Consider the following 14,734-nt stretch of genomic DNA (forward strand, 5'->3'; position numbering starts at 1 on the left):
TAATTTGGGCCTGCAGATCTGTCCTCTATAACATCAGGAAGATCAGACTCTGCCATTATGTGTATCTAACCCAACTCATTTCGCAGTTGCAGGTAATGTCTTGTGCAGACTACTGCGATGCCCTGCTGACAGCACTACCAGCATACACAAACCCATCCACGTTAACCAATATGCAGTAGCACGTCTTTTATGATGAGGCATAGAAAGGACATGTATCTCACAAACTCTGCAGAACTCTGTACTTGCATCCATTAGCTGCCCACATTAAGTTCAAAACTCTAAGTCTCTCCTAAAAAGTGGTAATCTCAACAGCACCTTTCTACCTGAATTCCTTTATCCATGTCTTGAATCCCTCTAACTCCTTCTGCTCTGCCAAAAACGGTGTCTGGTGGTCCCTCCACCGCCATATAGCCATTATTAATTTTATTTCTTTTATCTGTGAGGACACATTTAAATTCATGATGTGGAAACCATGTGTAGGCATAGAGCAATACTGCACAGCACCAAATTCTTTTGACATTACAACTGCAACATGTGAACATCAAGATTCACATATAGGATATATTAGATTAAAGATTTTGTCTCTATCTGATCTGAAGTGTGTGTTATCTGTGACTCCCTCTGTTTGATTTGGGGGAAGTGCTTGGTCAGTCCCCAAAGGCTTTAAAAACAACAGGCGTTTGTTGTCTTCTGTTGTGGCTCGCAGAACTGAGAGAGGACAGAGGTAAGAGTTTCATCTTGTGCTTGATTTTGCATTTAATTTAGTTAATTATCAGTGTTTTACTTTGAAATTTTTATTTTTTTGTCCTTTCGGCTTATCCCGTGAGTTCAGGGTCGCCACAGCCGATCAGTGTCCGCATGTTGATTTGGCACAGTTTTTAATACTTGATGTATTATACTGTTGTACTTGACTTTAATATTTTTTTCTAAAACTAATCTTGATGTTTTTGGTATGGTGGTTATGAGGAGACTGATCTATAGATGGGGACCAAATTGAATATAATTTGCATTTGATATCTAAACTTTGAATAATTTCACATCACACTGACAAAAGATGCACAGTAACGGACAAAATCCAATCTTGGACAAACTATTTTTGGCTGTAAATATTTCCGCCCTCTCTTTGCCTGTTTGCCTGCCAGCTGTCCATTTGCCCTCACATTTTATTTTATTTTTTTATTTATTGTTTAGTGGATGATGAACTTGTTTTGCAGATTTTGTTCACATGTGATGAGATAGACAAAGACTGTTTATTTTGTAATTGTTTTGTGGGTCAGAATGAGTGTTAATTTAGTTTAGGGCAGAAGAATCCTGCCAAAATCTGAATCAGCTTTTAGCTCCTGGTGCTCGTGCAGCCTCTCAGACTGCTTTTATAACATTTGAGATGATTCAGCACAAGTTTGTTAAGGAAGTATAATATGCAAAAATAACAAGTGTTGTCACACGTGTATCTCCTCAGGCAGCCAGGGAGGGAGAATGCGCTCTTTGTCATTGCTGTGGCTTTATGCAGCCTTGGTAGGTGTGCTGGGGGCCTCGCATGTCACTCTGCTGGTGGAGGGGGACAATAATGCCTCCAGGATCTGCAAACCTGCTCCACACTGGGCTATCAAAGGAAAGGCACCCATGCAAAAGCTGCGGGGAAATGTGGTCGTGGTGGCGCTACTGAAGGCCAGCTGACAGTTCTGTCTCATTCAGGCCACCAAGTAATAAAAAAACTCCATTTATGGAACATTGTAGTAGTTTATTAGGCACTTATCTGTGATTATTGGTAATTGATAAAAACACTGGATTGGCAGTGAGGTGGAAATTGTTCCAAGTTTTCTGTCTGCTTTTATCTGTCCTTCCATAGAATTAAAGGCCTGCGTGAAAAGCTGAACCGCAGCAACCTGACGGAGGTGTCTTTCATGATAGTGAACGAGCGAGAATCTCGCTCCAGAGCTATGTATTACGAGCTGAAGAGAAGGGCGCCCCCTGGTGTTCCCGTGTACCAGCAGGCTGTTCTTCAAGACGACGTTTGGGAGGCTCTGGATGGTGACAAAGATGATTTTCTGGTCTATGATAGGTAAGGCCAGACATTTTTTATGACATGTAGGTTAAATTTAGCTTTTTTCTTAAATTTGACCAGGTTTGATAGAAAAAACAGCAGGGATTCAACAGCACACACAAAACAAGAAGTGATTGAAGCCACCTGGCATGGCACAATATGTAAATTAAATTAATATCTGCATGACATTGTGAGAATAATCCAGGACCAATTTTATCAGCTTTTACATTTGCTTTTCTTAAACTGTTTTGTTTTTTTTCCAGGTGTGGTCTCCTCACCTTCCATATTGTGCTACCCTACAGTTTTTTGCAATACCCCTATGTAGAGGCTGCAATCAGAGCCACTTATCATAAAAATATCTGCAATTGCACTGTGAGTAATCCCACAAAAAAGACACACGCACACAAGTGGTCATGAATAGTAACACAATAATCAATCACTGTGTTATATTGATGGATAAAATAAATGTGTGTTATGTGGTATTGGGTGTTGCATTTGACTACAGTTCAACACTCATTCATCTCAATTCCAGCAGTGTCAGGCAGCTGCTTTTAGTGAAAACAGAAAATGGTTGGAAAAGAGGCTGCCCACCAACAGCACACACAATATTAGCAACTATTAATTAAAGATAGCAGAGCAGTTAGTAGATAAACGGGCAGGGTTTTTTTTAAGCAATGAACTAAATATGTCCATGTTTTTACCTTGTTCTGATGCTGCAATGTGGCCAAATAAATGTGGTTACTGCAACTTTAACTAAGAAACAACAACAAAATGAAAAGATTCTAACAGGTATGTTCCCTTTCTCAGGCTAATTTTACATTATCAGATGGCGGGAACGAAACAAGTATAATTGAACCTGACACTGATTATTCAGAGGAGGGAGGCAGAGCACCACGAGTTCATCACCACAGCCATCATTATTATTATCATCATTATGATCGTCATCAACACAATTCCACTAATACCAGCCACAGGAATGAGACCCGGACTCAGCAGGATACAAGTCGGAAAAAAACTCAGAATCTTGATTCTCACAGTGATCATCGTCACATCCAACCTCATTTACAGCATGAGCATTACTAAGTTGTTTATTAGTTAGATAACTGTTTTTATTCTTTCTGCTTCCATATTATTGTTCATTAGAATAGGATAACTTGTATTTCTTTTTAAGGTAAACTGTATTCATTTTTAGATATAGAGTATGGAGTTCACTATCTAGTTGAATCGATTTTGAGCGGTAATCAGACTGTGATTCCTCAAAAAGTAATTCCACACCTCACTCCCCTGTGAGGACAAAGTAGACAGCTCTGCCCTATCTTTTCCCATTAATGAAGTCTACGGTGTGAAACCTGCCTGCAGGGGGCTGTAGATAGATGTGTGTGAGGAGATGGGGTGGAAAGACTGTTACTGCCTTTCCCACAGAGCTGGAGGATGATGTGTATTTCTGCTGAGCCAACCTCAGTCAGGTGACTGTCCAAAGTGGATTCTTCTAGTTCATTTTACTTCCATCAGTCCATGTGTAGAGTTTCCATTGGATTCACTTATTTTGCATTGGGTTAAGAGGATTAAAGAAATGGTGAAGGCTGTTTAACTCTGTTACAGGATTAACCCACATGTTACAAAGTTGCATAGTTTCTGTGTCACTTTCTTCTACCACCTTTAGGTTGTTATGTCTAAAAACAGAGGTTTGAAATGTAATTGCTTTAGATTTCATTTCCAAAAACATTAAAACAGATTAATTATTATGTCTGTGGCCTTTTATATTTCCTGATAATGATTATATGAATGAATAATTATATAATATAACATTTCATTTTTAACCCCAAAATTACAATAAAAATAAAGTGAATTTCCTACACACACGATGAAATCGTACGTACTCTAAATAACAGTGAAACTCAGAGTGAAGATTCAATTGGCCTGCCACAGTACTAAATGGGAAAACAGTGCCATTTGTCAAGCCACACACACACGTGCAGGCGGATTACCTCAGTGCGGCACCTACATGGCTGAGATGCAGCATGCACTTACCACTTGATGAGCTGAAGAGAGGAACAACATCGACCAAAATGAAGGTAAAGTCATTTTCTAATAATTGTAGATTGTTCTAAACCTACAATAGTTTAAACTAAAACTTACTATTTGCTGTCATTTTCAATCATTCTTCTGTTACTGGTTCTGAAAATATCTTCTTGTACATTTCCATTCAGTAACAGTCTACATGTTAAGGTTGTTCAAGGCCGGCTCTGTTGGGGATTTTCCTCTTTAAGTCCTTGTAAAGAAGCTACAGGACTCAGCTAAACTACTTAGCTCTGTCCACACATATTTCTTCTATCAATAAAGTAAATGGTGCTTTCACTTAAATATACACTGTAAGAATAATTTGTTATAAGAGTAATATTTACAAAAATGTTGTTTGGAAACATGGATCAAGGAAAACAGGAAGGAAGAGAGGCAGAGAGCGAGAATGGGTGGAGGACAAAGGGAGAAAGATATAAGATGTGATGCTTATGCAGGAGAGAGAGACGACTTGAGCTGTTACAGTACTGTACATACAATATGAGCATTGATACTATACATTTTGAAGGGGAATATTATCATTGCACCCAGGAATTTCAGTAAATTATTATATCTAAGGAAACAAAAATACATTTTCCTGATTTTATCTTACACATATATACATAGTCAAAGTTAAACTGTCACTTTTGAGTGAAAAAAAGTTCATTGCATTGTGTTGAAATGGCAAAATAAGTAAAACAAAGAATGTTTTTTCATCAGCACAATTAATTAATCCATTATCTTATCTGTCTATTATCTGTTTATTATCTGTTTAGGGTTGCCAGAGGCCAGTCTACTGTGTAGTGACTGAAAGACTGATTCAGTGACTGATTGAAGTTGTTTTGTTTGAGCGAAACATTTGCATTTGTTGGATGTTTGAGAGCATTGTGGGCAGATATCTCCTGTGTGTTAACTGATTTGAAGAAGAGACTTTAGAGTGGACACAAATGTCTGAGCAAATGAGACAAATTGTATTTCTTTCTGGCTTTGTCCTGCACACATTCTCTCTTTCCTGTCTTCCTTCCATGTTTCTGAAATAATCATTCAGCAACCCTCCCGTTTAATGAAACAGTGGTAATGCGAGTATGCAAAGGGCAAGTGCAATTGTAAATATTCTGCTAAGATTTTCTATATATTTCAAGTGTGTTTGCATTTGTGCAAATGTGCTGCAAATATCTAGTGTTTTGCAGGTGGTGAAGTGAATGAGAATTTGTAAGAGGCTGGGGGCTGTCTCAAGCAGTTTGCTTAATCCAACAAAAGCAATGAAATCAGGAACCAGCTTTAAGAAAACCACAAAATCAAATTTGTAAATCTTTATGGGGTGTTTAAGGATACTAGTACAATCTATAAAGACCATGATCCAGAAATGGAGTAAACCTCAGCACACTGAGACATTTTCAAGTATTAGAACAAAAGAAGCTAAAAATGTTGAGACGGTGGATCTTTTAAGAAGACAATGATCCAACATCAACTCAGGAAAGGTTTGCAAAGAATTAGGTAAATTTTTTTAGAGGGCCTCCGCGATATCTACAATTAAATATTGAAAACATGGGCATATTTGAAGAAGGCTGTATGTGGCAGACAACCAAGAAACCTGGTAGACTTTGAACAATTATGCCACGAACAATGGGCCATAGTTGCACCTGTAAGGACACAAAAGCTGCTCAGAGAGTAAAGGAGGTCTTCCCAAGGTGATAAAGACACGGGGACACTGCTATATACCACAGAATAAATATTATTTTTGCTAAAATATAAGAGATGAAATAAAGCAGAAAAGATGAGGGTGTGATTACAGTTATTGCTCAAACTGAGAAAAAGAAGCCTCTGGGTTACAGTGGGATGGAAAGCAATTCAAGCTGTATAAGTACAATGTTGGTAATAGTAATATAGTAATAATAGTTTGTTATTAAAAAATTCAAAACACATCTCAACATAAAGAGGTGCTGTCAAAAGTCTCTCTGACCTGAACCTATTGAACGTCACTGGCACAGTTTCTACATGTGCAGACCGACAGTTGCATGTGGATGCCCCAAAACCACAATGGGGAGCTCAAGGCCTGATAAAGTGGCCTCTGACAATAGAACAAATGTACAGGCCTGTAAGCAGCAGAGCTTTGATCTACAGACTCTAGATGGCAGCACAAACACACTTTAACAAAATCCATCACCCTGTTGTCCACATTAGGCAGCCATTAATCAGGAGGATTATTAGTTATTATCCATTATCAAGAGATACATTTGGATTAGTGAACATAATCCTTGAATTTTAATCCTGATCATCTCCGGGTGGCTTAATCAAATTTCCAGGGGGGTGTCCTTCTTTATGTAAGACCTTCGAACACTGAAGTTGTACTTTAGTTTTCGCTTTGACAGTTTTTGTACATCCCATAGAAAAGTGCTTTCATTTGTTCCATGATGTATTTTCAGAGAGGATCAGCTTCTGCAGAGGAATTAGTGGCAGATTGAAATCATGTAACAGTACAATAAACTATACACTAATGTCCCCCTTGGTGGCTGTAAATCACTCCTGTCAGTTAACATAAGTAGATAGCAGGTATTAAGCAAGAATATTCTTTAAATAAATTAAAAATGAAGGTAAAAAACTGTGAAACTACAATTTTAACTTTAAAATCTATTGTATTAAGCATAAAAGTCTTTTTGCGTTGAAAGAGCAATTATTTCAGTTGCACTTAAACCAACAGCTGTGTATTTGACACCCTGTTTGGTTCAGTTGAGCACTTATATAATATTATTATATTGTATAATATATTATATATAGGTATTTCTACTGAGCTTGTGTATCCATCACAGGCTTTCACCATGTGGCAGAAATTACAGCTATTCTACCAAGGGATCCTGGAAAATGGAGGCAAGTTCATCACTTTGTCAAAATATTCCTGGGATGTATTATTAGATATAAAAGACGTGAGCACAATCTTCTGCGTTTCTCTTGCCCTTTGTCCATCTAGACAGGAGGACAGAGAAGTGGCTCCTGGTTTATTCTCCTGTACCAGTCACCTGTATCTTCCTGTGCTACCTGATCATTATATGGGCAGGGCCCAAGCTGATGGCGAAGAGGCAGCCAGTCAACCTGAAGGGCATCCTGATTGTTTACAACTTTGCCATGGTCTGCCTGTCTGCCTACATGTTCTATGAGGTAATATAAGTGGGAACTGGGCAGCTGGGTACTGTAGAGACAAGTATGGGGTAATTTAATGGAATTGGTAGCTAATATTTGTACCTCAGCAACTTACTGACATCAAGTTTCTAGTACTCCTGCATAGTGTATTTGAGTCTGCAACGTGAATAGTTTGATTGGTCTGTGCCTTAGACCTTATGTCCAAAATAAATAGAAACCACATCAGCCACTGGATGACATGTTTCTTCATCCGTCAATGCTGGTTGACATCGTCAACAGCTTGTTTCTAATGCCCACTCCCTCCACTTTGAATGTGTCCCGTCTGCTGTGGGAGGGTGTCAATTCAACAGGAAGTGATTTCAGTTATTCAGTTATTCAGAAAAATGGGATGAAAGGTCTCTGTGCTGACTGAGAGAAACCAAAGAAAAGATGAAAGGAGCTTTTGTCTTTACAGTTCACAGCCTCTTCCTGGTTGGCTAGATATAGTCTGCTGTGCCAGCCAGTTGATTACAGCGACAGCCCACTGGCCATGAGGGTAATTTTTTCACGAATTGTACTTTGTGAAATATTTCATTTATATGTCCATACGTACAGACTTTAGCTCAGCTCACCTTTATCCTTCATTTACAGCTTAAAAATACTGTCAATAAAAATTTATGATCAGCAGTAGAAATTACAGTGTGAAAGTTGTCAACTCTAAGAGCAGATTACTAACATGTTCTTCCTGTCAGATGGCCAGAGTGTGCTGGTGGTTCTACTTCTCAAAGGTTATTGAACTCAGCGACACTGTGAGTAGAAACTGTTTTCAAAGTGTTTGATTTGCTATTTAAACCTATTTACATTTTCCTTTCTGCTATTTTATGTGTTTCAGATTTTTTTTATCCTAAGGAAGAAGAATAGTCAGTTGACCTTCCTCCACGTCTACCATCACGCCACCATGGTCTTCAACTGGTGGGCCGGGGTTAAATATGTGGCCGGTGGCCAGAGTGAGTACACGTCAACAGACTGGTGCAGTTTCACAATATTTTGTTGTGCAAATTCTGTCTATTTCTGCATAGTATCCCCCCCCAACACAAAAGCTTAAAAATGAAGGCTTATCTTGTGTATCAATAGGTTTTCTGATGTGTCTGATCAACTCCCTGGTTCATGTGGTGATGTATCTGTACTACGGTCTGGCAGCTCTGGGACCGAGCATGACCAAATACCTCTGGTGGAAACAATACCTCACGTCACTACAACTGGTCAGTATCTGCCCCTGTGTGTGTGTGTGTGTGTGTGTGTGTGTGTGTGTGTGCGTGCATGCGTGTTTGACGAGCTCTCATTTACCATAATTCAGCCTGACTTCTTTGGACAAGTAACTTATACAAGAAAGCTGAGTATTGGGCCTTGATAAGCCTGCCATAGAGAAATCCTGCTTGGGCTTTCATGTTATGGCTGACTGCTGGCATAAATAGATAGATTAGCAGCAGTGATGCTCCTTAACTAACTACTGAACCATCTGTTTTCTACTAACAGCATGACGTAGTCTATTTTCTTTCTTTCTTTATGGCTGCAGCATATATAGGTCAAGTATGGAGACTGACTGTCATTATCTAAAAGTAATTAGAAGTCACCCTCAAGCTTTCATTACTTCACAATTTATTGATAGTAGAGTTTATTGGGGAGTGAATGTCTGAAGTGGTTTTAGTTGGGATGTATTTGTTATATACACAAGAAAGGGAGGAGGGTTTGAAGTAGGACAAATTAATTGCACAACATTCAATATGTTCATTTAAACACACAAAAACTGTAACGATTCTGGAGGATGGAAATTACTGTAGTGAACACTTTCTTCCAGAAGAAGCAGGACCATGGTGAGGTTTGCTGTAGGTGTGACAGAGGAGTTCAAGGTGGAGGTGGGTCTGCATCAAGGATCAGCTCTTAGCCTGTTCTTGTTTGCTTTGGTGATGGAGAGACTGACAGATGAGGTTAGACAGGAATCTCCGTGGACTACGATGTTTGCAGATGACATTGTAATTTGTAGTGAGAGCAGGGAGCAAGTGGAGGAAAATCTAGAGAGATGGAGGTCTGCTCTGGAAAACAGAGGAATGAAGCTTAGCCACAGTAAGACAGGTGAGGTTAGAGGGAGCAGAGGTGAGGAAGGTGCAGGACTTTAAGTACTTAGGGTCAACGGTTCAGAGCAACAGAGAGTGTGGAAAAGAGGTGAAGAGGCGAGTGCAAGCAGGTTGGAACGGGTGCAGAAAAGTGTCAGGTGTGTTGTGTGATAAAAGAGTATCAGCGAGAACGAAAGGAAAGGTGTTCAAGACGATGGTGAGACCAGCGATGTTGTTCATCTTAGAGACAGTGGCACTGAAGAAAAGATGTTAAGCTTAAGATGTTGAGGTTCTCTTTGGGAGTGACGAGGATGGACAGGATCAGGAATGAGGACATCAGAGGGACAGCTCATGTTAGATGTGTTGGAGATGAATATATCGGTAGAAGGATGCTGAGGTTGGAGCTGCCAGGCAGGAGGTCTATAGGAAGATCAAAGAGGAGATTTATGGATGTAGTGAGAGAGGACATGAATTTAGGTGGTGTGAGAGAAGAAGATGCAGAGGACAGCGTTAGATGGAGGCACATGATTCGCTGTGGGGACCCCTGAAAGGAAACAGCCAAAAGGAAAAGAAGAAGATAGTACACACAGTGTTGATTGATTATATTTGTGGACACACTAAATGTCCGGAGTCTCAAAGAACCAGTATAAACTACAAAACAAGGGTTGTGTACTTGTTTAATATTTACATATTTTCTGACCAGATATTATTTCCAATATTTTATTTTGTTTTGGAGGTGAAAGCGGTAAGAAAGAAGTACAAACCTAATTTCCAGATTTCCACTTTTTGTAACAGTATTTAAAATTAAAATGTGTGATTTATTATTTTGCACATTATTTTGCATTATTTTGATTTATTATTAAATACAAAGAAACGATTTTCATTGAGCATTATTGTTATTGTAGAGCTTCCAGATAATCTGGGAGATCGTGTCTTATTTCTTCTGTCTGTCTCTTACCCTCCCAGCTCCAGTTCATCATAGTAACCGTTCACACCACCTCCAACCTGTTTGCCGACTGTGACTTCCCAGACTCCATGAACATGGTTGTGTTGGCCTATTCTGCCAGCCTCATTGCTCTGTTCTGCAACTTCTACTACCACAGCTACCTCGCCAAGAAGGAGGCCAAGACAAAATAGGGAGGAGGGTGGAGGAAGAAATCACGTGTACAGTGCAGCATATGACGTGTGTGGAAGGAGAGGACAGAGTTGAGACAGAGGGGGTGTCAGAAGCAATTTCTCCCTCTTTGGCCTGTTAATTACTGAATTTGTCATATGTGCAAAAACACTACCTTATGCACAATAATCCATACAAACTGAAAAGAAGTAAAACATATATATGATTTGTAAATAAAATGCAGATATATACACACGCCCACACAGACTTTTACCATATATATACAAAGGTCTTCAATGTAATCTAGTCAATAACCTGCTAATAGATAAGACTTTCTAATTATCAATAAAGTCAGTTTATTCTTCTGTCACAGTCCCAGTCAGTCAGCCGTAAACTCTGTATCCTAAATTCTCCAATCTATTACTCACCCTTTTATTTAGATCAGGTCCACATCCCCCCATTTAATCCTTCTTACCAACAGGGGGACCTCACCCTACCCCACAACGCCCCATTCCCCATCTGTTATGTTGTAGAAATATAATTGCCTGAGTCCTACTTGTTCCCCCTTGTGGACAGTAACGAAATAACTGTTAATAGTATCTCCTGCTCTTATTTTTTCCTGCCATGGTCCCTTTCTGATTATTACTCTACTTTTATCTCCAGCAGCATATTGGTTTTGACTATCCTCTGTTACAGACGCAACAGGGGAGGTGGACAAAATTACGGATCTTCACATGAAAAAGCACTTTGAAGTGACTAAATCAAAGTCCCTAAGGCAGGCGAGTCATTTTAATGCCAATCAGCACAATGTGGCAACTTGACAAAGTTCAGAGAATCAACACTTTACATGTGAGTTTTCAAAGCAACATGAAACAACCTAAAAGGAAAACGGAAGCCAAGCTAGTGCATTTTAATACAGAGCTGAGATCACTTGGCAAAAATACATTTTATATGTTGAAGGATGCCCAAGCCCTTAATCCTTCAAAAACAGGAGACCCTACATGTATTTCAACACAGCAAGACCGAAGGCTCCTAGCAACAATAGTCTGTGAAAAAACAGATACATAGAGTAGTTTGCGTCAGCAGAAAGGCAGAGATCCTCATGGGGAAAGCTGAGATTCAGGCTGCAGAAAGTTTAAGTCTGGTTCAACTTGGTGACTGTGGTGCAGAAGGTAGAGCAGTCCACCAACTCCACAGTTGTTGGTTCAGTCCCCGGCCCCTCTAGTCACATGTCGGAATGTCCTTGAGCAAGTCTCTAAAATCCAGCTTGTTTGTAGTAGTAGGTGAGTGTGTGAGTGAGTGTGTGATTGTGAGTGTGAATGGGTGAATGAGAAGCAGTGTAAAGTGCTTTCAGTACACACAGGTAGGAAAATGCTATATAAGTGCAGAACATTTACCATTTAACTTTTGCTGCATAACACTAACATAAGGCTTAATACCTTAATACAGTTTAAGAAGTCCAGTTTGAGTTGCTTAGTTGCCCAAACAATACTCCAAACCTCAAGCCTCAAGAGTTTGATCAAAGTGGGTTTGATCAGGATCCCAGTTTTGTTGGAATCTCATGCCTGCACAAACATTCAGGATCAGCATTTACATTGGGCAATACAGAAAATAACTACATGATAGCAGGCATGGATACAAACGATGCAGATTTTAAAATGCTCAAAGGGTTTCAGCTCATTTGTTGATCTTAAAGTAAACGTGAATAAGAATGTTGCGGGAAAGCTCTATATATTCATTTTTAATACACACTTGATTGAATGTATCATCTCAGACACTTTTTTAGGTAGAAGAAAAACTCTGAAGGCTGCATGATGTCACTTGGCTGACACACAGGATATTGGAGACTGTGTGTATCTCTGTGTGTGTGTGTGTGTGTGTGTGTGTGTGTGTGTGTGTGTGTGTGTATGACTAGCACTAAAACAACACCAGACACACTTCTGTAGCAATATAAGCCATTTGCCACTTGCACGTACATAATCTAATCTCAACACAAGCACAGACACACACACACATACAGACACACACACAGCTGATTTCCTGACGCCAACTCAAAGACTGCCGTCCCTCAGCCTCCCTGCAGGCACAGCTCAAGGTTGATTACCTCTGAATGTTTTGAGGCTGTTGAGATGGTGACAAATTAGTTACAGGTGTCACCTAAACACCAGATCTTGATTGATCACATTTGATCAGCACTGAGCTTGACGACACTTGATGCTCATTTGAAAAAAACCTTGAGTAGACTTAAATATACTGAAACAAGTGTGCTGCAAACATCTGTGTTTCCTGAATCTTCTTTGTGAATGACTTTGTGTGGGTCTCCTTGGTAACAGTGATAGACATTGTTTGGGCTGCGGTCAGCTGGAGGCAGACTGTAATTAATAATCAAGTTAGAGTGAGAGGATATTGAAGCGCTCTTGAAGCTGCGGCTGCTGACATTGTAGCCAGTGAGAGGGACACGGATACACTCTCACACACAAAGGACACAGACACATGGATGCACACACACATTTAGAATTATTGATAGTGTTAGAGGTTTGGGAATAAGAGGCTGGTAAGTGCTAGAAGGTGAGTCACTGGGTTGTTTCATACAATTAAGGTCAACAAGAGGCTGCAGCAATCTAAGGATGATGGGAGCACACTCAACCACACACACGAGAGTGTTCATCAGCTAACCAACCACCTAGTAGCTCCATGTTATAATTAACAAGCTAAGTGGTCACCAATGCAGACTCTTAGAACGAAGAAGAGGTCCTTTTTTCATCTAGCCACCTTTTGAACCTCAAGGATAAATCACATCTATTAAAAAGCATCATTCAGTCATATTGTCTTCACTTGTGTTTGCATGTGTGTTTTCAGCAAGAGAAACCCTATCTGCTGGCCACACCATCCCCATTTATGGACAATGGGATGCCACACCACCTCTATCTGTGTTATCAAAGTTATATGGGGGATAAGTCATTTATTTTGACAGGCAGATAGCTTGATTTATGGCTTTTATTGTTTGCTGCTGGTCACACAATTTCACACATAAAGAGATTTGTTTCATGGGGGCTCAGGCCCACGAGATATTGTTTGATTTGATTCATATTTGCATGAACCTGATTCTGTAAAAGTGTCCCGTTAGCTAAAATTGATTCCTGCTCACGCTGTCACCTTTTATTTGAGATTCAAATTGCGTTCTCACACACAGACACAGGAAAAACATTAGTTGTATTGAATGAAACAATCTGCCAGGCCAGAAGGCATCAGGCTGTGGCCCTGAACTCCAATAAATGTGTCACTGCATGTCTTTTCATGTCCGTCACAGACTATTGTTGTTCTCTTGGTTAACACAAAGTGGAGAAAGCTGGCGAGCCGCGATGAATAGATAATTATGATGTGACTGTGAAGTTATGTGAGGAAGCATTTTGAGTTCAACACCAAAATCGTGGATAATGGTAATAGGCTGTTTGCTGCCTTATAATACTGTTAGTTTGTCATTCAAACGAACACTGATATTTCTACAGTGTAGATTCAAATGTATTCCAATCAGTAACATGTTCATTTGGAGTTCAGCTGTTAGCTGGTGGTCAGCGTATCGACTGATGGGAATTTGATGCCCACATAAAATGACTGAACTCAAAAGTTGTCATCATGAAGCGAGCGCCCACTTTTAGTAACCTGTTACATTAGAGGGGACACAAATCACCCACTGGCACATGTGATTGCCACTGTGTGTTGCTTTACATAGCAGTAAAAATTAGGTTTTACTGTTTTAGAATAAGACGTTTTACAAAGACAACAATAGTCTGAATATAAAACCATGTTTCTTGCATTATTTCTAGTTCTTCCCTTGTCTGTGTATTTCCAGCAAATACAGCAGGTCAAATAACAGACTTCAAAAAGAAAATTACTGTCTTTGGCACAGCAAAGCCAACATTACAAGACACATGAAAGCTTTCAACCAATCACTAAAAGAATCACTGGCTAAACTGTGATCCCTTTCTCTAATCACATCTATTCACATTCACAACTAAAAAGTGCATGATTTTCTCCTATTTCTTCCTCTGAATTTTAAGCAGTTATGTAAGGCTATGTAAGTGGCTGTCACACACCATGCCCTACATAAAACAAATCTCAGGTAAAGACTGCAGTAAAGCCTCTAAATTTATATTGAATGGAATTTAGATTGATTGAAGTCCAACTACTCTTTATTCTGTTTGCATGTGCACTGTAATGAGGTTTTTATTTTGGTAAAAAAAAAAAAAAAAAGATCTGTCATCTTGATGTGTTTTGCAGTAGGAA

At 39.5% G+C, this 14,734-nt stretch overlaps 2 protein-coding genes across 2 annotated transcripts; both read left to right on the forward strand.

Moving 5' to 3' along the window:
* The first annotated feature begins 571 nt into the window (after positions 1-571).
* selenop2 (selenoprotein P2) lies at positions 572-3,789 on the forward strand. Its single transcript, XM_067474627.1, has 5 exons — positions 572-724; positions 1,460-1,703; positions 1,850-2,062; positions 2,308-2,416; positions 2,852-3,789. Exons 2-5 carry the CDS (start codon positions 1,477-1,479, stop codon positions 3,125-3,127), a joined length of 825 nt encoding a protein of 274 aa, XP_067330728.1. The 5' UTR covers positions 572-724; positions 1,460-1,476; the 3' UTR covers positions 3,128-3,789.
* Positions 3,790-6,921: 3,132 nt separating this feature from the next.
* Positions 6,922-10,950, forward strand: elovl8a (ELOVL fatty acid elongase 8a). Its single transcript, XM_067474674.1, has 7 exons — positions 6,922-6,970; positions 7,071-7,258; positions 7,695-7,775; positions 7,972-8,028; positions 8,112-8,226; positions 8,354-8,481; positions 10,300-10,950. The coding sequence occupies exons 1-7, from the start codon at positions 6,922-6,924 to the stop codon at positions 10,468-10,470; spliced, it is 789 nt and encodes a 262-aa protein (XP_067330775.1). The 3' UTR covers positions 10,471-10,950.
* Positions 10,951-14,734: the final 3,784 nt, after the last annotated feature.

Source organism: Channa argus, chromosome 14 (genome assembly GCF_033026475.1).
Source record: "Channa argus isolate prfri chromosome 14, Channa argus male v1.0, whole genome shotgun sequence".
In the NCBI taxonomy this organism is placed as follows: domain Eukaryota; kingdom Metazoa; phylum Chordata; class Actinopteri; order Anabantiformes; family Channidae; genus Channa; species Channa argus.

Excerpts from the sequence above, each read along its gene's own strand:
- elovl8a (XM_067474674.1), top strand. The coding sequence starts at position 6,922 with ATGTGGCAGAAATTACAGCTATTCTACCAAGGGATCCTGGAAAATGGA. Across the intron at positions 7,776-7,971 it reads ACAGCCCACTGGCCATGAGG|ATGGCCAGAGTGTGCTGGTG; the intron begins GTAATTTTTTCA and ends TCTTCCTGTCAG. Across the intron at positions 8,482-10,299 it reads ACCTCACGTCACTACAACTG|CTCCAGTTCATCATAGTAAC; the intron begins GTCAGTATCTGC and ends TTACCCTCCCAG.